This window comes from Scyliorhinus canicula, chromosome 19, assembly GCF_902713615.1.
Source record: "Scyliorhinus canicula chromosome 19, sScyCan1.1, whole genome shotgun sequence".
Classification (NCBI taxonomy): domain Eukaryota; kingdom Metazoa; phylum Chordata; class Chondrichthyes; order Carcharhiniformes; family Scyliorhinidae; genus Scyliorhinus; species Scyliorhinus canicula.
The window spans coordinates 81782055-81808497 of record NC_052164.1 but is presented as its reverse complement, the minus strand read 5'-3'; the positions used below and the strand labels follow the sequence as shown (position 1 = coordinate 81808497).

General features: G+C 47.0%; 1 protein-coding gene across 9 annotated transcripts in view; it reads left to right on the top strand.

The window, feature by feature from the left end:
* The window catches only part of igsf9bb (immunoglobulin superfamily, member 9Bb), an 827780-nt gene that overhangs the window by 562419 nt on the left and 238918 nt on the right, over nt 1-26443 (top strand). For all 9 annotated transcript variants that reach the window (XR_005458187.1, XR_005458188.1, XR_005458191.1 and 6 more), the window contains exon 5: nt 20333-20450. Coding sequence is in view for 3 of the 9 variants with exons in the window: in XM_038779227.1 (XP_038635155.1) it covers nt 20333-20450 (118 nt within the window). In the remaining 6 variants the exon portion in view is untranslated. The remainder of the gene's footprint in view (nt 1-20332; nt 20451-26443) is intronic.

The window sequence follows — 26443 nt, the reverse complement described above, 5'->3', positions numbered from 1 at the left end:
GAGTAGGCCATCTGGCCCCTCGAGCCTGCTCCGCCATTCAATGAGATCATGGCTGATCTTTTGTGGACTCAGCTCCACTTTCCGGCCCGTATACCATAACCCTTAATCCCTTTATTCTTTAAAAAACTATCTATCTTTACCTTAAAAACATTCAATGAAGGAGCCTCAACTGCTTCACTGGGCAAGGAATTCCATAGATTCACAACCCTTTGGGTGAAGAAGTTCCTCCTGAACTCAGTCCTAAATCTACTTCCCCTTATTTTGAGGCTATGCCCCCTAGTTCTGCTTTCACCCGCCAGTGGAAATAACCTGCCCGCATCTATCCTATCTATTCCCTTCATAATTTTAAATGTTTCTATAAGATCCCCCCTCATCCTTCTAAATTCCAATGAGTACAGTCCCAGTCTACTCAACCTCTCCTCGTAATCCAACCACTTCAGCTCTGGGATTAACCTCGTGAATCTCCTCTGCACTCCCTCCAGTGCCAGTACGTCCTTTCTCAAGTAAGGAGACCAAAACTGAACACAATACTCCAGGTGTGGCCTCACTGACAACCTTATACAATTGCAGCATGTTGCAAGACATCTCATGGTTAGTCAGCCAAATAATGTAGGACTTGAGTCGATTCTTCCTCGTGACACTTCGCTTCCTTGAGCTTTTTTTGCTGGTGCTTTTCAGAAATGTGTCGATCGTGTAGTGAGCCATGCCCTGTGAAGCTAATATCTCAACCATTCAAGGTTGACAAATATTGCTCAAATAATCACCTCTTGCTTGTAAATTATTTTCAATCAGATAATTAAACCCTTTCCATTCGTAGAGGACAAGACAGCCTTATAAGCTTGAGAATCACAGTGAACAGTGTGGACTAAATCATTAAATGTAGATGAAAGGTGTACAACTAACAGTCCTGTTTGGAAGGGAAACTGAATCCCTGTTCATTTGTTACTTGGAAGTAAATTATTCTTGATTATCCTCCAGATTTTCCTTTATTCTTCCTTCTTTATTCTTAATTCTTCAGTCCCCCTCATTCATTTTCAAAACAAGAAGGAAATTTTATTCTGAGATAAAATTCCTTATTCTCTTGGTCTCGTCTTCCTAATTTAGAACAGTGACTATACTTTTTTTTAAATTTAGAGTATCCAATTCTTTTATTTCCCAATTAAAGGGCAATTTAGCGTGGCCAATCCACCTATCCTGCACAACTTTTCGGGTTGTGGGGGTGAGACCCACACAGATACAGGGAGAATGTGCAAACTCCATACGGACAGTGACCCGGGGCTGGGTTTGAACCTGGGTCCTCAGCGCCGTAAGGCGGCAGTGATAACCACTGCCACCGTGCCGCCCATGACTGCACTTCTAAAGGACTCCGTTGGCTTTAAAGATTTTGTGACATTCTGGGCTGTGAAGGGCACTATGGATAGGATTTATTTTCTATAAGTCCACCCCCTACCCATTTTGCACTGTGTGCACACATGCGTTCACACATAAGCATACTTCCCTGCAGTACGGTGCTGAATTCTTGACACAAATATCTGGTTGATTTATACCAGTAAGAAATCCAGGGAACCAATTTTGCCACCATCACGAGATGATTCTGTACTGTTTCCATAATCAAATAAGACGTGTCAACCATAGAGTTAGCTGCCAGACCAGCTAAAATGTTGACATACTGGAAGCAACTGAATTCCCTTTATAATCAGAGAAATGTCTTCTTGACATTTTCTGCTATAAAAATCTAATGGTCTCACACAGTGAAGAAGTGATTGCAACTGTTAATAAAATCACTGCTCTTCTATGAAAAACTGGGGTCTCATTATTTATTCACAAAAGATGAAGCAGGAAAAAGGAACTAAAATTAACTTGCTTTGACCTTATCATAATGCACTGACAGAATGGTGACTATTGAATCTGTTCAGTGCAGTACCAGACACTCTGCATAACGAACAGGCGGAGGTTGCTGATGACCAGCAGATTCACTGGTCAACTGTTAATATGAAGGGTGGTTGGTGCTATCAGCCACACTCCGCAGAGTGATGCAGCCCAATTAGCTTCATGTTCCAAGAGCATCCACAGAATGAAGCTTTCAACCTTTAATGGGCACATGTGATCAAGGAATGTGTAACAGCAGGAAAAGTGTCTACTTTGCACTCTTCAAAGGATTGCTTGGAACAGTTTGACTATTAGTATGCAGACTGATCCATTGTCAGTGCTCTGCTGCAACTAAATGCTGATGTATTTTTGGCTGTAGACTAAGCAGAACATATATGTACATCCAGAAGGAATGAGAAATCTCTGCCTTTTTTAAGTTGAGGTAGATATACAATTGCATTTGGAGATTTATTCCTGGCTATCAAAATTCCCTTTGTCTAAAATTCTTCTTCTTTGCCTACAATTTTAATAATTTTTCACTCTTTTAAGCTCTTCACACCCATACCATTCCCAGAGGCTAGCCACACAGCTTGCTCCCCGTGTTGGGCGAGTCCATGATTCCTTCTTCCTTGAACTGAAATGTTTGGTCTGCATCCATTGCATCTCCTGAAGGGCCTCGGTCAGATTTGGAGCTTAAAATATAAGGAATGATGAGTGCTGCACATTGCCTCCACGTCACAGTTTTTATATTTTGTGTCACGGTCGAGATGTGAAGGAAAATATATCTTTGTCATCTTGGCTAATTTATAAAGTCATTTAAAGCCATCAAAGGTTGGAAGTCCTAATCTCCAATAATGGTGCTAATGGCCGAAGCATTAACTGTTGTAAAAAGGAGGCCTTGTTTAAATAACCTGAAACCAGTGTCTTGAAGAACAAAGTAAGAAGTCTTACAGCACCAGGTTAAAGTCCAACAGGTTTGTTTCAAACAAACCTGTTTGAAACAAACCTGTTGGACTTTAACCTGGTGTTGTAAGGCTTCTTACTGTGCTCACCCCAGTCCAACGCCGGCATCTCCACATCTTGAAGAACAAAGGGAATTATGACTCCAATTAAGCACCTCAAGATTCCAGTCCTGAGAAAATACATCCTGGGCGTGATTCTCCGAGCCCCGCATCAGGCCGGAGAATTGCTGCAACCGCGCCACGCTGCCCTGACGCCGGCACGCAATTCTCCGGAGCGGAGAATCGGCGCCATTTGCGTCGGCACGTTTAGCACAGTACCAGTCGCGGGCCACTGTTCGCGGCCTGGCCGCCGCTAGTCCAGCCTTGATGGGCCGAGCGGCCGTGCGGAAACGGCAGAGTCCCGCCGGCGCCATCCACACCTGCTCACAGCCGGCGGGACCTCTGCACGCAGGGTCAGGGAGCAGCCTGTGTAGGGAAAAGGGGGCTCCTTCACCGTGGGGGGGGGGTCTGCCCTGCGATCGGGGCCCACCGATCGGCGAACCGGCCTCTCCAGCCCCGGCCCTATTTTGGTACGCGGCTGGCCCCTGAACTCCTACGCCATGTTATGTCGGGGCCGGCACTTTGAGGAAGTCCCCTGCACATGCGCGGGTTGGCGCCGGGAATGGAGGCTGGAGCGGCGTTTACCGCTCTAGCGCCATGGGGGCCAGAATCGGTAGTTCCCGCGCCCATTTCGCGCCGTCGTGAAACGCAACGGCATTCACGACGACGCGGACACTCTGTCTCCATTTCGGAGAATCCCGCCCCTTGTGTCCAACATCCAGGGGGAATGGTGGAAGGTATGCCACATAACCTTCCCAAGCTGCAAGAACTTGTAATATTGTCCTGTGGAAGTGAACTCAGGCAGTTACTGTTTGGCATCTGATGAGAACAGGACTCCAGGCAAGCAGCCTGTGGTGTCCACCATCTGAATCATAAAACAGGTGGCAGCAGAGAGAGCTATCACCCTCATCAAAACTGCAAAATACTGGAACATTAGAACCTGTGCCTCCGAGACTAACTCCCTTCCTGTGCCTTCTCCTATCACGGAAGTCTCGCTGGAAAGACAGATTTTCTGGAACAGTCTAGTTCCTGTTTGAAGAAACATTCCAGTTGACTTCTGATTCTGGACTCCTATAAAATCATAACTTCTATATTATTGTAGTCATACCCTGGACCCTCTTCCTTTTTCCTTATCCCCAGTTTATTGTGTGAGTAGAAAAGGGGGCAGATGTTGCAAAACCCCTCATAAATGCGTACGTAAAAATAAACCAACCCCTTCATTTTATCTTACATCGGGTTTGCTGTGCAAGTTATTCATAGAGCATTGAAACACTCCAGATTTAAGGATTGGGGAAAATGAGTGGAAAATCAACTTTTTGTTTATGGATGGGGAGTGAGAGGCAAAGTTAAGGCAGTTTAAATTAATCCCCTCCTGTCCGTAACAGAAACTTGGAACCCAAGTTCAGGAAAACCTCCTTTGAATTTGATTAGAGCCCAAATTAAGAGATGAGCCAAATTAGAGATAAAGGAACTAATTGGAAACAAAAGAGGGAAACTCGGTGGCTGAGACTAAATTTGACAAAAAAGTAACATACCACAGCAAACTATTTTAGGGCAACTTGATAAATGATATTGCAGATATGGGCATGGAAACACTAACAGCGAAATCCTCGCCTCCCTGAAGTGAGAATTAAGATTTTTAGCCCGGAAAATACACAAAGGTTTCTTGTGAGGCCCAAAAGCCCAAGGTCCTCCACATACTTTTGGAGAAGTTAGACCTCAGTCCCTATCCAGAACAGATAAAAGTATCAGAACCGAGCAATGATTGAAGACCTGTATTCAAGATAAGCTGCCCTAGCCACAAAATGGCTGGTGGAGCTGGAAAGGAGGAGGTTAGCAAGAGTTCTAGAAAAGAACTAGAAAGAGAACAGGCTCACCTGCAAACGATGATGGAGATGAGCAGAGCTGCAAATTCAGGGAAATGGTTAACTTGGAGGGAGTTGCCGTGGTGAGGTGCCAAGCACTGTGCCCTGAGGAGCTGGAGGGTTCAGAGCGGATGTGCAAACCAAACAATTTCAGCAAAATTCGTCCGTGTGGCTAAAGACTGGTGGAAGTTCAGAAACTCTGCAGGAGGGGCAGAGAAGGATAAGGTTAAGTACTCACCAGCAGTATGGCTGGCAGAAACCTTCTTTCTGTCTAGAATTAGTGGCACAGCAAGTCCCCAGACCCGGTCAGCCAATATTAAAAGAGGGGTGCCCATACCTTTTTTCGAGGAACAGGAGACCCAGCTATCTGAAACATTTGTTTTGCTTTTAGACGAGGAATGCCCAAGAAGGCCCCCAAACGTAGCCACCTTTGGTGAGGAATTTTACTTTGCAGAGCATAAACTCATCAGGAGCCTACACCCCTGCTGGGTGAGCAGGAGGTCTGGCTGCCAAAACCCACCTCTTTGAAGTTGAAGGGATGCCTAATGGATTTCCAAATATCCCCAGAGTAGGTGACGAAACTGCCTCCCCCATGTCAAAAAACCTCTACAGAGCGGAGCTGGAGTTACACCTCATCTAGAAGGCAGCAGTATTCCAGAGGACAGGAAAGCTGTTCGGAGCCAAAGGTTAGGGCCTAAAGCCCTGACTGGAAGCCAGGCCTTGATCTTGCTGACCACTTAGTGGCAGATTTAAATGTTGAACTGAAAATTTCCCAAATTCACCTACTTCTGTCCCCACCCCCTTCCTCGGGCCTGCCCATTCCCTTTCCTCCTCAGCCTGAGAACCCCATACCTACCTGCACCTGGGACCGAGGCTCCGGGAACTGCCTTGGAGGGTTAAATGGCTGCGGGACAGACAATCGGTGGGAATTTCCACATGTCCCCATCCCCGCCACCCGGGTGTGTTTTGTGGTGGTGGAAGCACCCCACAATTGGCCAGCATCGAGATCTTCTGATCTTGCTGTTAACGTGATTTCCTGTTCTTTGCGCACCTGCCCACACCCTTCTCCCCCCCCAACCGAGAAACCTAAAGCTGGGGTTCGTCGTGGATGGGACTGAACGATCCCGTCAGCAAGAAAGGCCGGAATATTCCAGCCAGTACCGGCGAGGATGTGTCCTCTGCCCAACCTTTGGATGGCAAGAAGGGAATCACGGGCGGCTCAGTAGCACAGTGGTTAGCACTGTTGCTTTCACAGCTCCAGGTTCCCAGGTTCGATCCCCGGCTTGGGTCACTGTCTATGCGGAGTCTGCCCATTCTCCCTGTGTCTGCCTGGGTTTCCTCCAGGTGTTCCGGTTTCCTCCCACAGTCCAAAGATGTGCAGGTTCGGTGGATTGGCTGGGTTAAATTGGTCCTTAGTGTCCAAAAAGGTTGGATGGGGTTGTTGTGTTACGGGGATAGGGTGGAGTTGTGGGCTTGGGTGGGGTGCTCTTTCCAAGGGCCGGTGCAGACTCGATGGGCCGAATGGCCTCCTTCTGTACTGTAAATTCTATACTCTTAAGAATCCTGGCCATTACATTAAAGATACACCCAATGCCGAAGCAGCTTTGGGTTCTGTAGTGATAATTAGCTCTCCAAAATGCTGCCATTATAAATGAGCTGTCAGTACAATATATTCTTCATGTGCTGGTTCTCCTTTTTAATCAAAAAAACTTGTTGAAGAGTCAGAGGGAATAATGCAAGATGCCACCAAAGGAGGGAAGAGAGGATAAAAAACGAAAAAGAAGTTGTGATTACATGATATCGAGATTGGGTTTAAACGCCTGATGATGTGGTGAGGGAAAAGGAATAAATTTAAGTTCTAAAGCCTGGGAAAAAGATGAATTAACTTCAGAGGTCAAATGAATCATGATTTCAACAAAGGGAACAGTAAAATGTGTCAGTTGTTGTATTTGGAGCTCAAAAATAAAATACAAAAATGTTATGAAGAGGAACAATAACCATAGTAATATTTAAATAGTTATTTAGTAGCATAGAACTGGAGTATTGCAGAAAATCAGCCGTTTTTGCTGAAGCTTAACATTCTGCATTCATCAGGACATTCACAAGAGAACAATGTAAAGGAAATCAACGCATTTTATACTGTATGAGAAAGAGAGTTCTGATTGTTTGGCAAGTGGACTCTGATTGTTAGAGCATTGCCATTTAGGATGTACTAACTGATGGTGACAGACAGTTACTGTTTGAAATTTAAACCAGGCAGATTGACTCTGATTGGACAAGACATTGCCCTGAGGAATGAAGCAGCAAATGGTTGCCACTTCATTTGTGTGGTGAACCTATTGCATTAACCATTCACGACGTATGTAACTGTATCACGCGGGCTCCACCTATGGACCATTGTAAGGTATTACCAGGAATGTATCATGTTGGTGCCTTTGTGGGTTCTGCCCCTGGCTCCACCCCTTGAGGGGAGGGATAAAGAGCAGTAGCCTTGTAGGCAGCTCTCAGTAGCAGAGCAGTCGCAGGCAGGCACTGTTCCAGTCGATTAAGGCCACAGTTTACTTCTACTCCTTGTTTCACGTGAATTGATGGTCACATCAATTTGTTTAGCTGAAACAGGCACAATGTGTGTATAGGTTCTTTATACACAACTTGAAAGGAACAGGGCCCTATGCGTTTATATATATATATTGCTTCCCATACGCTCAAATGCGCCACACTGCGAGCCTGACTGACAATCTTAAAATGGTTGTCAGTGTAATTCTTAGCACACTGAGCATTATTTTGCAAATGTTGTCCAATCGTGGAATCACATCTAATGTTGGGGACTGTGTCTTGAATTTTTCAAGTATGGGCTGGTTGGGTACAGTCGGTACTTTTCTCATTGCATACATGGGCATGCAGTTTGATATGATCTGGCAGTCTTTGAGATGAACAGCCTAAATATCAGGCATCACTGGCACTGAAAATCATTCACCACATTACACAGAACGCCATTTTAGCTTGATGGCAGAATCCTGTTAGTGGCAAATACCACTCTTGTTGCTATTGCATAGAAGCAGAGTGAATCAGCTAGCTTCTCCTGTTTCCCAAATGTTTGAGATACCTTACCCTTCCAGGATAATTGGATTGGATTTGTTTATTGTCACGTGTACCAAGGTACAGACAAAAGTATTTTTCTGCGAGCAGCTCAACAGATCATTAAGTACAAGAAAAGAAAAGGAAATAAAAGAAAATACATAATAGGGCAACACAAGGTACACAATGTAACTACATAACACCGGCATCGCGTGAAGCATACAGAGGTGTAGTGTTAAGGAGGCCAGTCCATAAGAGGGTCGTTTAGGAGTCTGGTAACAGCGGGGAATAAGTTATTTTTGAATCTGTTTGTGCGTGTTCTCAGACTTTTGTATCTCCTGCCCAATGGAAGAAGTTGGAAGAGTGAGTAAGCCGGGTGGGAGGGGTTTTTGATTATGGTGCCCGCTTTCCCCAGGCAGCGGGAGGTGTAGATGGAGTCAATGGATGGGAGGCAGGTTTGTGTGATGGACTGGGCTGTGTTCACGACTCTCTGAAGTTTCTTGCGGTCTTGGGTCGAGCAGTTGTCATACTAGGCTGTGATGCAGCCCGATAGGATGCTTTCTATGGTGCATCTGTAAAAATCGGTAAGAGTGGTAAGAGTAATTGGAGGTGGACAGGGCACTTTTCAGGGCCAAAAGCGACGGTCTTAGGCCTTGGCATGAGTTTGTGTGATATAGAGCGTAAAATGATTCAATCAGTGTTGCCATTATCCTACCAGATGCCTTTGGTGCGTCGTATTTCAGTATCAAGCTTACGTGAGCCCTATTTTCAGAGTTGCTGATATGGCCAGTCTTATAACGCGTGGAACTGTAAAAATCTAACAGCATATATTCACCAGTGAAGATAGGTTTGTGGTCACGAACCCCTGGCAGATTTCTCAATTAGTACATCCAGGAAAGGGGGTTCATTTGACTGCTCCATTTCAAAGGTGAATTTTAGCAAGGGATGGAGCCCATTAAGACATGGGAATTATTATATACAGCTGCAGCACTATATTCTGGAGGTCTAGATCCGCTACCATTGACTGTCTGGTATTCACCAAATTCAGCAACACACACAGTTGAGTTCAGTTTTGCTAACACCATCTATAGCCAAATAAATGATTCTGCCAAGGGATCCCCTCCAGGCCCAGCTGTGGCAAACATTTTTGCTGCATTCTATAAGAAACGTGTCTTTGATGGAATGACACCTAACCTCCTCCCCCTTGCAAATTTCTGATATGTGAATGATACTTTTGCTATATTTAAATAGGCAACTGGTATTCAACTAATCCGACCCAACTCAACCTTCCCCACCCCGGCTCATCTCCCAATGTGGATCTGACCCCCTACTCCGCCACCCAACCCCATGGAGTGAACCAGGTCTGTGGAACCATGCAACAGCTAACCCCCACCATGGGAGTGGACTGGACCCAGATACTCAACCGCTCTCTAAGACCCAGACTGCCTTTCCCCCGCGAGCAGACCTGACACCTCTTCCTCCCACCCCCACCCCCTCCCCCCCAACCGCCGCCATGACCTCCCCCGGACACCCAACCCCTCAGACACCACCCCTTCCTCAGATCCCCAATTTCCACGCATTTACCTGGTCCCTTACCTTCTCCTTGACCTTCTCCCTGGCCCTCCAAGTTCACTCAGCCTTTTAAGCCTATCGGCTTTCTGGCAGTTAATGTGGTTAAAAAAAAGGTGTGGCCTCCTTGGGTTCACTGGAGTTGCTCCATGCTGGGACCAGCGGAGACTCTTTTACAGCAGGCTCCAAGCAGCTTCAGCCAGTGTGGAGGTTTGTACAATGTTTTCTGGAGCAGGTAAGTGCACTTTAAACACCTGTAATTCCAGCGGGTCATCACTTCCCAGAACAGGGTGGAAGTTAAGGTCAATTGTTTTCTTACGTATGTTCTGATGAGTGCAAAACAAAAAGCGTCAACAAAAACCTCTCCTTTTTCAGCAATACTCATCATCAATATTGATAAAACAATGTCCATAAAGACTGCCATGGGGAAAGTAAGATCTGAAACATGGAAAATAGGAGCAGGAGTAGACCATTCGGCCTGTTGAGTCTGTTCCGCCATTCAGCATGATCATGGCTGACCATTCAACTCAGTAACCTTCTTGTTTTCCCCCATATCCTTTGATCCCTTTAGCCCGAAGAGCTATATCCAACTCCTCCTTTAAAACATACCGGGCTGGATTCTCCGCTGCCGTGATTCTGCATTGTACCGGCAGCCCAGGGATTTCCCGACGGCATGGGGCTGCCCACAATGGGAAACCCCATTAGCCGGCTGGCGAGACGGAGAATCCCGGGGGCGTGCCGCACCAGAAATCCCGGCCAAAATGTTTTGGCCTCAACTGATTCTGGTGGTAGTGAATTCCATAGGCTCACCACTCTGTGGGTGAAGAAACGTATCCTCGTCTCAGTCCCAAAAGTTTAACCCCATGTCCTCAGACACCTCCGCCATCAGAAATATCCTTCCTGCATCTACCCTGTCTCATCCTGTTAGAATTTTATAGGTTTGTATGAGATTCACCCCTCATTGTTCTGAACTCCAGCGAATATAATCCTAACAGACTCAATCGCTCCTCATACCTCAGGCCCGCGACAAGTGAGACAGTGATCGCATATCTGAAAAGGAAAAAATAACGGTCTGGATTCTCCGTCGGTGGAATCTTCCTCTTCGCCGGCAGCACACTCATGCCTGCAGATTTCCCGATGGTGTAGGGGTGTCCACAATGAGAAACCCCATTGACCGGCTGCCGGGATGGAGGATGCCGGCCGGGGTGCGCCGCACCAGAAAACGGGTGCGACGGGACAGAGAATCCCACCCAAAGTACTTGTAGTTAGTTGTATAGTGAACTTCAAGACCTAAAGTGCCACAGGCCAACTGAATTGTTTTTTGGACTGTGGCCGCAGTTGCTCTACAGGCAAACATGAGCGTCAATCTGTGCACAGCAAGCTCCAATAAACACCAACGAGAAAATGTTTCTGTGTCTTGTTCTAGAGTGCGTGGAATGTTGAAGATCTCTCTGAATTGGAGGCAGTGCTCAAACTTTGGGAAAACTTCTACTTTATGGAAAGTTAAGAATTGCTCAGGAAAATATAAAAGTTCATCATGAACACGGTGACCAAACTTTTTGAAGGCACGTGAAAGATGTTAGGAGTTTCCCTTGAGGTTTAGGGTTGTAATGAGCACAAGGACATGTAAACATGATAGAATGAAACCAAAAACACAGGAGGATAGGGCTGTTCAATGAGTGAAAGAGGCCATTAAGAAGAAACAGAGTGGGAGAGCAGATATTAATTTGGGAATCTCATTAATGGAAAGATCAGGTGAGCTGAAAACTAGAACACAAATGGCAACTTTAAACTGGACATCATCAAAAGGACTTTGGCGAAAGAAATAACTCGTCTTTGCATACATGTGCTCAGAATGTCCCAGGATGTTACTTTGTGAAGGTCAGTATGCTCACAGCATGTCCCACACACAGCAACAAAATAATTGACCTCTTTATCTCCTCTCATGATATCAGTTGAATGAGTCAGGGTATCAGTAGAACGTTCCTGCTATTCTTTGAATAGTTTTGTGGGACCTTGTACGCCCAACCGAACATGTTGACGGTGCTTCAGCTTTATGCCTTATCTAAAAGATAGTGGGCGCGATTCTCCGCTCCCCAGACCGGATGGGAGAATCGCGGGAGGGCTGCTCTGGCACCCCCCGCGATTCTCCCACTGTCGGCGCTCGGAGAATTGATGGTCGCCGTTTTTCACGGCGACCGGCGATTCTCCGGCCCGCATGGGCCGAGCGGCCTGCCGGTCCCGACCTGTTCACGCCGGTGGCAACCACACCTGGTCGCTGCCGGTGTGAACATCGCGTGAAAGGTAAGTTTGGGGCCTGTGGGGGGCGGAGAGAGGATCAAGCACCACGGCCGTGCTCGGTAGGGGACTGGCCCGTGATCGGTGCCGACCAATCGTCGGGCCGGTGTCTCTAAGAGACGCACTCTTTCCCGTCTGCCCCCCCCCCCGCAAGATCAAGCCGCCACGTCTTGCGGGGCAGCAGAGGGGAAGATGGCAACCACGCATGTGCGGGTTGGCGCCGGCCAACCTGCGCATGCGCGGCTGACGTCTCTAAGGCGCCGCCGGCCGCGTCATTATTGGCGCCAGCGTCAAGGTCCGGTGGCCAAGTTTCACGAAACGCCGCTCCTAGCCCACCGGGGGGGGGGGGGGGGGGGGGAGGGGGGGGAATAGGGGGCGAGGAGCGGACTCCGGCGCCGTCGTGAAACACTCCGGGTTTCACGACGGCGTCGGCCGTGGCGGAGAAGTCCGCCCAGGACCTCTGACACTGCAGCATGCTGTCGGCTCGGAAATACCATCCTAAATTATGGCACTTAGTTCCCTGAAGTGGGTTTTGATGTCAGTAGCTTCAGCCTCAGGAGGTGAGGTGAGAGTGATGTCTCTCCCTTCAGCTTTAAAATTCATCGCTAACAGACTGGGCAAAAGTATTATATTCCAGATGGTAATTAAAGATCTCAAGCAAAATGAATTCAAGTGGTCCCTGAGGACACTGAACAAAACTGCCCAGTAATTTGGCAGTAATTGGTTCTAATTTATCACTTTCGTTAAACGAAGCTACAAAGGTCAAGAATTTATCAAATGAAAATGTCATATTGATTTATGTGCAAAATATAATGCAACCTTCTTCTAAGTTGGGAGATCGCTGCATTGCTCTCAATAATCATCATTGATTGAGAAGTACATTGTCCAGCTATTTAGTCCTTGCTACCTTCTGAGTCACACTACCTGAGAAGCTGGCATTGTGAAGAAGGGCAGCACGGTAGCCTTGTGGATAGCACAATTGCTTCACAGCTCCAGGGTCCCAGGTTCGATTCCGGCTTGGGTCACTGTCTGTGCGGAGTCTGCGCATCCTCCCCGTGTGTGCGTGGGTTTCCTCCGGGTGCTCCGGTTTCCTCCCACAGTCCAAAGATGTGCAGGTTAGGTGGATTGGCCATGATAAATTGCCCTTAGTGTCCCAAATTTCCCTTAGTGTTGGGTGGGGTTACTGGGTTATGGGGATGAGGTGTTGACCTTGGGTAGGGTGCTCTTTCCAAGAGCCGGTGCAGACTCGATGGGCCGAATGGCCTCCTTCTGCACTGTAAATTCTATGATATCTATGATTATCCTGCTGTCATTGTCAAGAATACTTCTGTCTGAGGAATGAGCTGCTCTATTAAATCTCCACCATTTTCTTTACCTCCCTGCTGGTTAGCTCTCCCACGCTGTTGAAGTCCATCTTCAAGGTGACCTCTCACCACAACCTTTTCACTTTTAGTTTGTTTTTTTCTGCCACTTAGTACCAAATCGATTTGCTTACAACGTGTTCCCCCACAGGTTTAGATTAATTTCCTCCAATACGCTGTTCGTTTGGTTCCCATGAAGCTTTGCAAATTCAGTTTTCCTGTTCCATTCCACTGCCAAATTTATTCAATTTGAGTTTCTTCCTCAAATTTATCTCCCTGCTGAAGCCCATTCTTGTGTCACGGTGACAGACAATCTGTCGCTTGAAGCATACATACATCGGGATAGCAGCTCCAACCTTTGGCGAACCCACAAAACATGCATTGGATAACATCAAGATGGCCTTTAGGAACAAACTGATGCTTTATAAGGCCTGTGTTCTCAGAAACATGGGTGACTTACAGCTAACAAGAAAAGACACTCCAACAGCTCCATCTTCACTAACTGCGGCGTCTTGTGGGTATATCCGGACAGAACAAAACCATGAATACATCAATCCTCTCAAAGGCAGAGCTCCCAAGTTTGTTAGTACTTATCAAAAAGAGTCAGTTTTGTTCGCGCATCTGCGGATGGGAGATATTACAAACCCAAGGACTTCCTTTTTGTGAGGTAGCTGCAGCCAGAAAAACCAGTAGGAGGCCACAATTTCTGATTCAAAGATGCTTGCGATATGAAGACGTTATGAAGGTCCTAGACATCGATTATCACACCTGAGAGTCACTAGCTGACGAGAGCGAAAGAGCGGTGGGTTGGCATGCACTACCATGATGTAACGGATGCCAAGACGAGGAGCAACACTCAATGATACGTTTGCTTGGTGTGTGGTACTTGTGACAGAACCTGCCTCTCAAAGATTGGCCTCTTCAACCAGCAGAAAGATGCACCAAATGAAGATACCCCATCTGAAATACGACAACGAATAAACGGGCATCGTGCGACTATCAACAGGCAGGACTGTTCCCTTCCAGTTGGGGAACACTTCAGCAGTCAAGAACATTCAGCCTCTGATCTCCGGGTCAGCATTCTACAAGGAGGCCTTCAGGAGACGCGACAACGCAAAATTGCTGAGCAAAAACTTATAGCTAAGTTCCGCACGCATGAATGCGGACTCAACCGGGATCTGGGATTCATGTCGCATTACATTCGGCCCCCACCAACAAGCCTGGACTTGCAGAGGCCTACCGACTGAACTGGCTTGGGACAATTCACACCTCTTTAACCTGGAGTTACCTCTCTCTCTGCATCTTTGATGATTTGATTGCCTGCAGGTGCTCGCATTCCGGGGCATCTCTGACTGTGTCTATATAAACATTTCTGGAACAAGCCTTTCCATTCACCTGAAGAAGGAGCCGTGCTCCGAAAGCTCGTGTTTGAAACAAACCTGTTGGACTTTAACCTGGTGTTGTAAGACTTCTTACTGTGCTCACCCCAGTCCAACGCCGGCATCTCCACATCAGAAATAGAATTGGTTGATGCCTGCCAACATTTTTCATAGATGGAAGGATGCCAGAAATTGTTCCATTCAATTATGTAAAGCAATCACTCACTCACCGTGAGCAATGTTAAAGAAAATCTGCTTGTATTAGAAAATGTTTTTGCAGGTATGCACTTTATGCACATTGATATTTTAGGTGATTGCAAGACTTCAAAGGTCATGCACTGTCTATTGCATGTTGGCCCAAATCTAACAAGCGCTGGCAATTGTTGTTGGATTGCCTCATTGATTGATAATTCCCTAACTTGGCACAGCTACACATTTCTACTGGACCTTCCAGGTCCGGCTTTCTCAGAAATGGGCAGTACAGCATCCATTGTATAAATCTGTCGAAACACAGTGGAGTCTTGTTGTGACAACACCATTAACCCACATAAAACACGATGGTCCTGAAATTCCTAAGCATTTCTCTGAGCCTGCCACCATAAATCCAACAGGAGATGGTGGCATTAACGAGGAACTGTGGACGTGGCAATTTATGCCCGTCCTCTGTGCATTCTGCCATCTTTCATTAGCGTCATGGAAGCAACGTATTTGGCTAAACTGTAGGTGTGCCTTCCTTTGGGGCTAGAAAGTATGATTGACTTTAAGTAAAGTAGTGGAATTAGTTCATTGAAAGGTTAATTGTTACTTAGGCCAGAGATTGAAATTTGCTTCAATCTGTGGGTAAGTGAATTATTGGGGTGTGCGTATTTTGACTCTTATCTTAACATTCAATGGTTGTGAAAGATCCTGGGAGGGGGATTCTCTGATCTCGTCTTTTGCTGTCCTGCCAAACCAAAACGGCATCATGTTCATGGGACTGGAGAGTCTCAACCGCAAGCAAGATCGGAGAATCCTGGCCTAGATACCAAAAGTTGCATTTCTGAAAATTACTATCCATCCCCTTATGTTCATTCCCTTTGTTGAGCACAGACACAAACCACCCCGCAATGACCACTATCCTACCCAATTGATATTCTTCAGGAAAGTCCTTTGTGCACATTAATTAAACAAAAGTGTTGGATAGCTGTATGTGCACACATCTTCCTTTCCTGACCACAGGATGTCCCCGAAAAGACGTCCCCACAGCTGCATAGATGACATAATCATTGTCTTGTTATGCTCTTGGTGTAGCATAAGCTGCTTCCTTGATGTTCACTCTGACAAAGGAAGGTTCAGACGTGAAGATAACTTCAATACGTTTATTAAACCATTTACAATTCTCCTACTTAGGTTCACCTAAGGGCAGCACGGTGGCATTGTGGATAGCACAATTGCTTCACAGCTCCAGAGTCCCAGGTTTGATTCCGGCTTGGGTCACTGTCTGTGCGGAGTCTGCACGTCCTCCCCGTGTGTGCGTGGGTTTCCTCTGGGTGCTCCGGTTTTCTCCCACAGTCCAAAGATGTGCAGGTTAGGTGGATTGGTCATGATAAATTGCCCTTAGTGTCCAAAATTGCCCTTAGTGTTGGGTGAGGTTACTGGGTTATTGAGATAAGGTGGAGGTGTTGACCTCGGGTAGGGTGCTCTTTCCAAGAGCTGGTGCAGACTCGATGGGCCGAATGGCCTCCTTCTGCACTATACATTCTATGAAAACCTCTACTGTTAATCCTTCTATAGCTACTCAGACTGACGAACCAGTCTGCTACAATCCACGTGGTGCGTGTGATGTTGAATCAACCCTGTGTCTGTACTCACTGAGTGTCTCCACTGGAAAGGGGAAGATCATGTGTGCTGTGTCCTTTATATATGTGTTGGTGTAATGCCCCCCTGTGGTAGTGTCACCTCTGTGTGTATCGTGAATGCCCATTGGTTGTGTCCTATCTTACTGACCTATTGGTTGAGTGTCTGTGTGTCATGTCTCTGCTGCTCCCTCTAGTGTCTGTCTAGTCTACGTGTACTTAAATTAACCCCTTGTGTATCTACAGTGATGAATATCATCACAATCATCTCCGTCCAAATTTATCCCTAAAATGTTTATCCCTCTTCCCTTCCATGTGTTTATCCAGCTGTTCTGTTAAATTCTCGAATTCAACGTGAATAGCTTTTGCTGGGCGATGCTTCTATATACACACTGTGTTGTATCAGTGGGGGAGGGAATTCAGGCTTGCTTGAGGCTCATTTATTTAAAACCAGCATCCTCTATCTTTGCCATGAAACTCCAGCACAAATCTATTTTCATCTGTATCATCTGTCAGATTATCCAGGAATTTAATTGAAGCCTGTAGTTTTTGTGCTGTGCTGTTGTAGTCCTGAATCAGTCGGTGATTGTTCTTGGCACTAATGTAAATGATGTTTATTTGCGAATCAGTGAGAATTGGGTGTGAAAAACTAAATCTACTGTTCAGCTCTGCCCTTCTTCTGTCTGGTATCAGCAGAGATCTAAATCTGTTCATTATCTGTGAATTTATTCCATGGAGATCACTGAACGCTTCAATGGTGTTGCTGCCCACATTAACGACATCGCGTAGCTTCAGCTTTTTTCCTTTATGTGGTGCAGATGTTTTGCCATTGCAATTTACTGCTCTATGGGACACCTGAAAAGCAGCTCGCCACGACACAGCGTGGCTGATAGAAACTGGGAGACCCCCGCTAACGGCATCTACTCGGCTCTTAACGCCTCATGTGCTCATTGTGGGCGGGATCACCTTTTGGCAAATCTGCATATTAGAGTAAAAGTTAGTCTCGCTCTAGTGTGCAGATTCCCAATGTACCTGAGGCTTTGAGATACATCCCCTGCAGCTTGGAGACCTCGGGCGAGCGCCGTTCAGCATTGGCCCCCATAAAAGGGGAAAAAACGGAACTTGTGGTGGTCTCCCAGGGGATCAAGGCCTCCAGCTGCAGGCCCATTGGGCAGGGTGGTGTCCTGACCTTGCTGGTGCCAGCTGGACCCCCTGGAAGTGCCATGGTGGCCAGGTGGCACTTCCAGCTGGCATGGAGATTGCCAGGTTAGCATTTTAGTATGCAATTGAGCGTGGGGCGTGGGTGTTGGGTCAGGGGGCCGGGATGCCATTTAAAAATGGCATCACAATCTCTCGCTAGACTGGGTAGTTCTGCTGAGTGGAGCTCCCCGGTGTACGAAACGGGGCGAGGTGCAGCCGAGGCCACCTGTTCCCTCCTGTGGCCCGAGTCGTGTCGTATAGTCATGTGATTCCTGGCTCTGCAAACGCGCTCACTAGGGGACTTTGTTCCCAATTATTCTAGTCGAACCCGATGTTTTTCCTCACAGTCTGTCAATCCAGCTTCATGAAAATATAAGCAATTGCTGCATTGGTTTTGACGTATTTACTTGAAAGATGTTCATCGAATCACAGAATGGTTACATCACAGAAAGGCACCAGTCGGTCCTTTGAATCTGTGCCAGGTCCCCAAGAGCAATTCAGCCATTTCAACTTCACACCCTCTTCCCAAAATCCTGCACTTTTTCTGTAGGTCCTCATCCAATTTAATTTTGAAAGTGCAAGAGTCCTTCCCCATTATTTCCTTTGTTCCCATTTCTTTTTATTCTATTTGATGACTTTGGTCCGTCAACCTATTATCAGGATATGCATTTAAGCAGAAGGCTCACAAGTGAAATAGCCTACTGTGTTCCCAAGTTTTGTATTTTGAAGAGGAGAAACTAGACTCTTTGGCACCAAGTGGATCTTAGGAACCAGCTTTGGAAGGAGTCAGTTTGATTGGTTAACTGGAGACTGGTGGATTGGCCAGCAAGTGTTCTGCTTGACAATGGTCAGTGAGTGGTTCCTGCAAGCTGCTTTCTGAGAGAACTCCTGAGAAGTGTTTAGGCCTTGGAAGTGAAAGGATGTCTCTGAAGTGAAACAGAACAAGGCAGCAGCGCAGGTTCATTTCTTGTACCGGCCTCCCTGAACAGGCATCGGAATGTGGTGACTAGTGGCTTTTCACAGTAACTTAATTGAAGCATACTTGTGATAATAAGCGATTATTATATATGGGGCTGTTTTAGCACAGTGGGCTAAATAGCTGGCTTCTAAAGCCGAACAAGGCCAGCAGCGCAGGTTCAATTCCTGTACCAGCCTCCCAGAACAGACGCCGGAATGTGGTGACTAGGGCCTTTTCACAGTAACTTCATTTGAAGCCTACTTGTGACAATAAGCGATTTTCATTTTCATTTCATTTCATTTCAAAAGGTTACTTGTGTTTTGAAGTCACAAACCTGGTGACTGTAGTTCATTCGGCTCAACCAAGGACCTCGGGTATTTTAAATAAAATCTAATTTCACCTGTGTTGTGACTCTGGGTCAAGTGGGGCTGGAATTGACCGCACACAAGCCCAGGGTTGGTGACAAAAGCCACACCTTCTGATCTTAAGTCAGTTGCTATGTTTAAAAACATGTTGCCTTTGGTTTTTTTTGCAATCACCTTAAATCTGTATCCTCTGGTTGCTGACCCTTCCTGGAAAGGTAATTGTTTCTCACTGTCAAACCTCTACAACAGAAGCAAAATACTGCAGATGCTTGCAATCTGAAATAAGCACAAAAAGAAATGCTGGAAAAACTCAGTTCCAATGAAAGGTCTTTGACTTGAACGACTAGTTCGGTTCTCTCCACAGATGCTGCCTGACCTGAGTTTTTTCAACATCTTTCTGTTCTGATTTCTAGCAAATCTCTTCTCCACCTTCTCTTGTCTCAGCCTCTCCAGCAAAGAGTAAAAGAAAAGTTCAGACCAGTATGCTTATTTTCCAGTTTTTACTGGTGTTCCATTTTAAGACTTATGAGACTAGTTCAGACCGTTTATTTTATTTTCCTATTTTTGTTGGGGTTTTCTCTTCTGGGAATGCCAGCCTCCCCAATCTCTCCTCATAACTGAAACCTCTCATCCAGGAAACCATTTACATAAATCTTTCTTGCTCCCTCTCTAAAGCCTTTAGGTCATTTCTAAAGTGCACTGCCCAGAATGAGACTCAGTGGGTCATTTGAAGCCGAATCAATGTTTTATAAAGGAGCATCCTGACTTCAGTGATTTTTGTGCACTACGGATCTATTTATAGAGTTCAGCTCTATCTTTTAAGATAATTGGCAAAAGAACCAAAGAGGAAATGGGGAGATTTTTTTTTAAATGAAGCATGTTGTTACAATTTGCGTTGCACTGACTGAAAAAGTGTTGAGAGCACAATCAATAGAAACTTTCCAAACGGAATTTAATATATACTTGAAAAAAAATGCAGGGTTGCGACGAAAGAGCAAAGGAGTGTGTCCAATTGGATAGCTCTTCCAAAGGGTGAGAAAATACATGATGGGCTGAATGGTCTTTTTTACTGTTAGAATCTATGATTGTTAATTCTACTAGTACCCGACCAATTCTAAACCCCAGGACTTGATGGTCATAGAAGGAGCATTCATAACATGGCCAGACAGGTGGGTTATCAATTTCTAATTCTTCCCAATATGCCTCTGGCAGTTGATAAGAGTGGGAGAGTTTCTGGTCAGCTATCTGCAGAAGGCAATAGCAAGCCACTGCAGTACCATTTCAATCATAACGATGGACCAATCCAATGGAAGTCCACGGAAAGGGCACGGTATCTGAAGTGAGAGAGAGAGAAAAAAAATCCACCATGTAAAAGTTGCTGATTAATATAGGTTCCATTATAATTGATAAAAATGGACCACCTCTGAAAATATGGAATTGTATCTTTCTGGTCCATACCCCTAGCCTCAAAAACAAACTGTTTTTCTCTTGCAGGTGAGTGATGGAAGTCTTACCATTTCCTCAGTGGGTCGGAATGACCGTGGGCCCTATACATGCCGTGCCTACAGCATTCAGGGAGAGGCTGTTCACACAACTCGGTTGTTGGTTCAAGGTAACTTTTTACCTCATATCTCTCTGGCCAGCGTTAAATGATGTTAGTTACAGTGGACTGTTTCAATAGTCACGTATTTCATTTACTGAGTACAACAGAAACGATTTGTGTGACATCTTGTAAATTTACCTCAGAAAAAACTGTGAAACAACCACAAGATATTTACCTCGCATTTCTTCAAGTCAGTTTTGTTTTTTCATTAGAAATCTAGTTATTATGTGATTGGAAAGAGGGTGCAGAGCCTAACCCCAAACTCTGGAATCAAATACTTTTGGAAATTGAGAAATTGAAAATGTACCAGAGTATGCTCTAACATGTAAAATTTGTTGGTATTTTCAAAACTGATTTAGCAGTTGAAACCCCTGTGCTAAATGTAATTATGTGCGAGACTCCATTTGTATTTTATTTGTATTTGTATTGTATTTTATTAATGGACAATTTAGCATGGCCAATCCACATACTCTGCACATCCTTTTGGGTTCTGGGGGTGAGACCCACACAGACATGGGGAGAACGTGTAAACTCCACATGGACAGTGACCCGGGGCTAGGATCGAACCACGGTTCTCGGTGCCGTGAGGCAGCAGTGCTAACCACTGTGCCACCACGCCACCTTTACAATTTGTATTATGCACATCGGTGAAAATTGGAGATCCATCCTGTTACATTGTGATGCTGAGGATCTGTATTCAAAACCTGCAAAGTGTTATGGGAGAGGCGTTTTCAGAACCCCAAAATGTATCATGGAGTTCAACCAATCCCCCCCCCCCCCCCCCCCCCGCCTTTAATGTATTGTTGCTTTTGAAGCACCCGGCTTGTTCTCCAGGTGTGGTATTACAATTATGGACACATGGTTTTTAAACACAAGACGATGTTTATTCCATGAACTCAACTTAACCTTTTAAATAAACATTGGATCACTTAACATCCCTTACTTCAAAGATAACCCCAAAAATAATACAACACTAAATAATCCTTCTGTTGTTCCTTTAAACATCCAAGAGACTTAACACCTTTAAACAGAAACACATCAGGTTAAAGACATTACTATTATGAGTTTAAATCATCAAATGATTCAGAGATAGTCTTTCATGGCAGAGATCACAGCAGATCCAGCTCACTGCAAAACACAGACACACCCAAACTCTTTTCCACAAAACTGAAACCAAAAAACAGAAGTGAGCTCAGCTCAGCTCCCCCCACCCTCTGACATCACTTCAGTAATATGAACTGCTCCATTTCTTAAAGGTACATTGCTGAAACATCCATTTCTTAAAGGTACTCTCACATGACAAAAGATACGAGTCAGCCTCAGTTGTGACTCAGTTGATTACCTCCAAGCAGCAGCCTGAAGGTAATGCGTTGATAATAGATGTCAAGGGCGGCACAGTGGTTAGTACTGCTGCCTCACTGTGTTGCAGACCCGAGTTCGCTCCTGACCCCATGTCACTGTCCTGGTGGAGTTTGCTACTGTGAGGCACCCCCACAATCCAAAGATGTGCAGGCTAGGTAGATTGGCCACACTAAATTGTCCCTTAATTGGAAAAATTGGAAAAATATAACGGGTGTCGAAGCTGTTTAGCGTAATCCAGATAAGTATGCAGGTACTCAAACCCAGAATACTGTTAGTCGCTTGATAGTACAGAATTGAATATTGCTGGAATGAGAGACATGTGCTGTCAAATCTTTTCATCTTGCACTCATCAGGATAAATGCCTAATGTCTTGACCCAATTTGCCTATTCATTCGGAATCACTAGTTTTGCACGTAATTCTGACTCAAATTGACATTGCTCATCATAATCTACAATTGGAATGTGCAAACATTGACACTCCAAATAGACATACATTTGAGATACAGAATATGTACTTGCTTTGGTTTCTTTCACTCCAGTTCATTGTGTCCCATTCTTTGTGACCAGAAGGTTGCGGGTTCATTTCCCACTCTAGGATTTTCTTCCAGTCGTTGCTGTGCCAGAAGAGTGTCAGACATCCCTGTACTTCAGATGCCACATTACGTGGAGACCCGACCTACTCCCAATTCTGGTGAATGTGAAAATGTCCTGTGACACTGAAGAACACAAAGTCCTCCCACTGTTCCAGCAATTGTGAAGCAGGCTAATTGATCAGTTAACTCATTCATGGAGTTTACTCTGCACAGATTAGCTGCTGCCTTTATCCATATTTTCCATTGCCTTTCAACATAATTCATTCACTATTTGTTCATTCATTGTATTTTTAGAATTATCCAAAAGGTGCTATACAAGTACAAGTTCAATACTTTGGTTCCTTTTTGCTTTCCATTAGTCGAGAGGATAGAAAGGAAACATCGATGGGCGCGATTCTCCGCAAATGCGGAGAGTCGTAAAGGCTGCCGTGAAACTGGCCGTGTTTCACGGCAGCCTCCGCGCCCCCTCCCGGGACCCGATTCTCCTTCCCGGTCGGGGCTAGCAGCGGGGCCTTGTGAACCACGGCATCGCAGGCTTAGCGACCGTCGCTAAACCCACGCGCCAAGGGTTACGGCGGCTGACGCGCACGATGACGTCAGCCGCGCATGCGCGGATTGGACGGCTCCAACACGCGCATGTGCGGATGACGTCATCACGCATATGCGTCAAACCCGCGCATGCGCGGGCCGTCATGCCCCTCAGCCGCCCCGTGGACTGATCCTGCGGGGCGGCGGAGGAACAAAGAGTGCGCGGGTTTCGGACCCGCTGCCCGCGATCGGTGGGCGTGCCAATCGGTGCCATGGTTGTCGGGAACGGAACTTTGCAGCCGTTTTCACGAACGGTGAGAGCAGGTGTGTTTGAGTTCGTGAAAACGGCCATAAAGTTCCGATCTGGGGAACCATGGCACCGATTGGCACGGCAGTACCACGGCCGTGCCAAGGGTGCCATGGGCCCGCGATCGGTGCCCACTGATCGCGGGCAGTGGGTACTTACCCCGCGCACTCTGTATCCATTCGCGGGGCGGCTGAGGGGCATACCGGCCCACGCATGCGCGGGTTTCACGCGAATGCGTGATGACGTCATCCGCGCATACGCGGGTTAGAGTCGTCCAATCCGCGCATGCGCGGCTGACGTCATCTGACGCGTCAGCCGTCGCGAACTCTGGCTAGCGGGCTTTACGAAATTCGTTAAGCCCGCGATGCCGGAGTTCACGGCCGCGGGATGCTAGCTCCGACCGGGGACCAGAATCGGTTCCCAGTCGGGGGGGCGGAGGCTGGCATCAAACCCGCCCGTTTTTGACGCCAGCCTCACGATTTCTCCCGGGTGCGGAGAATCACGCCCATGATGTCTCTTTCTCAGGAAATATCCCACGTTGTCTCTCCCAGTCACAAATCTTAGATTGGCAACTCAAATGTGGATATTTTCAATGTCACAATTGTCAAATGAAATAATCTCTTGTATTTTTCTATATTACACAGGAATGATATCCTAAGCATAAATGGAAACCCCAGTATTGTCAGGGATAGGTTTCCTATCCCTGGTGGGTGTGAGGAATTGGGGGAGAAGTTTTCATTCCTCACCGCGTATCGTTTCAAAGTGACAAGTTTTCTACCCAGAGGTCACAGCTGACTTATATGCAGGTGTGGAGGCCACCAGAACTGACTCCAGAAGCAGATAAGGAGGCTGTTGTTGCTATTACTAGGATCAAGGTGATCTCGGGAGTTCGGGGGGTAAGGGTGGGGGGAGGGGTGCGAAGAGAGAGAGAGAGAGGATCCGATGCCTGATCATGGCAATTGGTGGGGGTCTTTAAATGAAGAGGAAGGGATGTTCAGATAAACATGACGCGGGGAGCTGTAAAGGCTATTACTTCTTCTCAAGCCTGTTCTTGCCTCATTGTAGCTGCTACCCAAGACCTGCGAAACCATGTTAAAACTGAAAAGAAGGTTACATCAGAGCAAAGAGAACAAAGAACAATACAGCACAGGAACAGGCCTATCAGCCCTCCAAGCCTGTACCACTCACGATACCAATCTTTGCTGAGACCCTTGGGCGGGATTCTCCGGGAATCAGCGGGGCGGGCAGAAAAGGCGCAGTGGAGTGGCGGGAACCACTCCGGCATCGGGCCGCCCCAAAGGTGCGGAATCCTCCACACCTTCAGGGGCTAGGCCGGCGCCAGAGTGGTTTGCGCCCCGCTGGCAGGCGTGGAAGGCCTTTGGCGCCATGCCAGCCGGGGCCGAAGGGACTCCGCCAGCCGGTGCAGGTCCGCGCATGCGCGGGAGCGTCAGCGGCTGCTGCCATCATCCCCGCACATGCGCAGGGGGGGGAGGTTCACCTTCGCGCCGGCCATCGCGGAGGCTTACACGGCCGGTGCGGAGGAATAGAGTGCCCCCACAGCACAGGCTCGCCTATGGATCGGTGAGCCCCGATCGCGGACCAGGCCACCGTGGGGACACCACCCGGGGCCAGATCGAACCGAGGACCCCGGAGCCCGTCCACGTCGCCAGTTCCCGCTGGTAAGTGACCTACTCCAATTAATGCCGGTGGGACCTGCATAGAACGGGCGGGACTTCGGCCCATCGCGGGCCGGAGAATCGCCGGGGGGAGCCCGCCGACCGGCGTGGCGCGATTCCCACCCCTGCCAAATCTCCGGCGCCAGAGAATTCGGCAGCCAGCTTGGGCGGGATTCACGCCGCACCCCGGCGATTCTCCAACCCGGCGGGAAGTCTGAGAAACCTGCCCTTTATGCTGTATCCCTCTATACCCATCCTACCCATGTGTTTGTCAAGATGCCTTTTGAATGCCGTTAATGTATCTGCGTCCACAACCTCCCCTGGGGACGGGTTCTAGGCACTCACCACCCTCTGCGCAAAAAAACGATCTCAGAATAACCCAACAGCCCCAATCGCTGACAAGGCCTCCCCCCCCCCCCCCCCTCCCAACATGAGTGATACCCTGCGATGGGTTAGCCAAAGGCCCCCTTCGTGAGATCCCCCCTTCAGGTTCCTCCCTCAGTCCCCCACTTCAGGCCCTTCCCCTTGGCAGTGCAAACCTGGCACTGCCCCCAGCAGCCTTGCAATGCCAACTTTGGCACAGCCAGGGTGCCAAGGGGTAGTGCCAGAACACGGTCCAGCCATGCTCCTGACCATTCAGGGGCTTTAAAATTCAACAGTGGCTGCGCGAAGGACCTCATTGAGGAACCCTTGCATTTTAATGTCTGAGTGGTGCCTGCTGCTTCTACAGTGGAAACGCTCTTCCAGTGCAGGCATCAAGAGGTTGAAAAAGATCCAGTCTAAAAGACAAAAACCTCAGACTGACTACCTGCTCTGTTAAAAAGAGGAAGTACTTCAGAATTAATGGACCATGAAGCGCTGTGAAAACAAAACTCATCCCTCCTTTGAGATAGCCTTCAGCTGTTAATAAAGAGATTCTGGGGTGTAAAATGGAACGTAAACAAGTAAATACAATGGGAAAACCTCAAGGGGAGTGAAATGCTTCTCCAAGAAACAAGCTGCAGAATGGCTCTGCCGTGCGAGAGGATTTTAGGACAGACAATCTGCACCTGTTATGGGGTGTTCAACATGAAGGAAGTAAGAAATCTTTCAACACCAGGTTAAAGTCCAACAGGTTTGTTTCAAATCACTAGCTTTCGGAGCACTGCTCCTTCCTCAGGTGAATGAAGAGGTAGGTTCCAGAAACATATATATAGACAAAGTCAAAGATGCAAGACGATACTTTGAATGCGAGCATCTGCAGGTAATGAAGTCTTTACAGATCCAGAGAGAGGGGTAATCCCAGGTTAAAGAGGCATGAATTGTCTCAAACCAGGACAGTTGGTAGGATTTTGCAAGCCCAGGCCAGATGGTGGGGGATGAATGTAATGCAACATGAATCCAAGGTCCCGGTTGATACTGTGCTCATGTGTGCGGAACTTGGCTATAAGTTTCTGCTTGGCAATTCTGCGTTGTCACGCGTCCTGAAGGCCGCCTGAGTAAAGCCCAACAGGTTTGTTTCAAATCACTAGCTTTCGGAGCACTAGTGCTACAGTG